The sequence below is a fragment of the Papio anubis genome, chromosome 11, assembly GCF_008728515.1.
Source record: "Papio anubis isolate 15944 chromosome 11, Panubis1.0, whole genome shotgun sequence".
Lineage (NCBI taxonomy): Eukaryota > Metazoa > Chordata > Mammalia > Primates > Cercopithecidae > Papio > Papio anubis.
The window spans coordinates 1-979 of record NC_044986.1 but is presented as its reverse complement, the minus strand read 5'-3'; the positions used below and the strand labels follow the sequence as shown (position 1 = coordinate 979).

At 57.3% G+C, this 979-nt stretch overlaps 1 protein-coding gene across 1 annotated transcript in view; it reads left to right on the top strand.

Annotated features, from left to right (window-relative positions):
• Positions 1–534, top strand: part of PAOX (polyamine oxidase) — a 14,952-nt gene extending 14,418 nt beyond the window's left edge. The window contains exon 7 of the mRNA XM_003904446.4: positions 156–534. Within this exon, the coding sequence (XP_003904495.2) occupies positions 156–299 (144 nt within the window). The 3' untranslated portion in view covers positions 300–534. The remainder of the gene's footprint in view (positions 1–155) is intronic.
• Positions 535–979: the final 445 nt, after the last annotated feature.

Genomic DNA, 979 nt, shown 5'->3' with positions numbered 1-979 from the left:
GTGCGCGAGCCCTTTCCTCGCCCGTTGGTGGAGGTATGTGAGCTGTGTTTTCCCACCTCTTGGTGGATGCTCGTGAGCCATTTTCTGTGTGTTTATCTGCCCAGACCCTGCTGTCTGAATTGCATCCCCATTCTAACCCTGGCTCTTCTTTGCAGCTCCAGATCCTGTTTGCAGGGGAAGCCACACATCGCACGTTTTACTCCACGACGCATGGTGCTCTGCTGTCGGGATGGAGGGAGGCTGACCGCCTGCTCAGTCTGTGGGCCCCACAGGTGCAGCAGCCCAGGCCGAGGCTCTAGCTGGGTCCAGCCTGCTCTGTTCTTCCTGTGCCAGGGGAGGCTGGGACCCTCGTTTCCTCTGACAGATTTCAATCTGACTTGATATTTGGGGATGTTAATGAGAGTCCTCTGGTTTTTGGTAACTGGAGCCATCTTCTCAGTTCTTGTGTCTGTTATTGGAGTCTGGCCAGGGTTGACTTGAGCTAAGACACCGGATGCTCATGGAGATGCCGGGCACATAAAGCACATTACAGCCGCAGCGTCCAGAGCCGTCCTTCCTGCCTCGAGGCTGTCCTGTCCTTCCTGCCTTGGGGCTCTAGCATCTGCTGCTGTTGTCTTTGTCTTGCTCCAGGCCCAGGTTACACAGGGCCTTTTGTCTCCAATCCCCACAACCACACGTGGCCCCGCACTCTGGGTTCCCTGAACTCTGGGTCCTGTAGTTGCTTCTCGTCCCCCTGCATTCTCATGGCTGCTGCCTGGGATGACGGCGTAGCTGACAACCCTCCTCTTGCTCATCAACTGCTGCTGCGTCAGACGCCCACTTCGCAGGTTCGCAGGCACTGGGGAGATGAGGGTGCCCTGTCCAGAGGCTGGGGGTTTTCTGGAGGAAGTGAATACCTAATAAGGCCTGAAATGAGAAACAGGGTGCCTGGCCCATGGGAGCTGGGGAGTGTGTGGGGTGTGGGCAGTGCTGGGGTGAG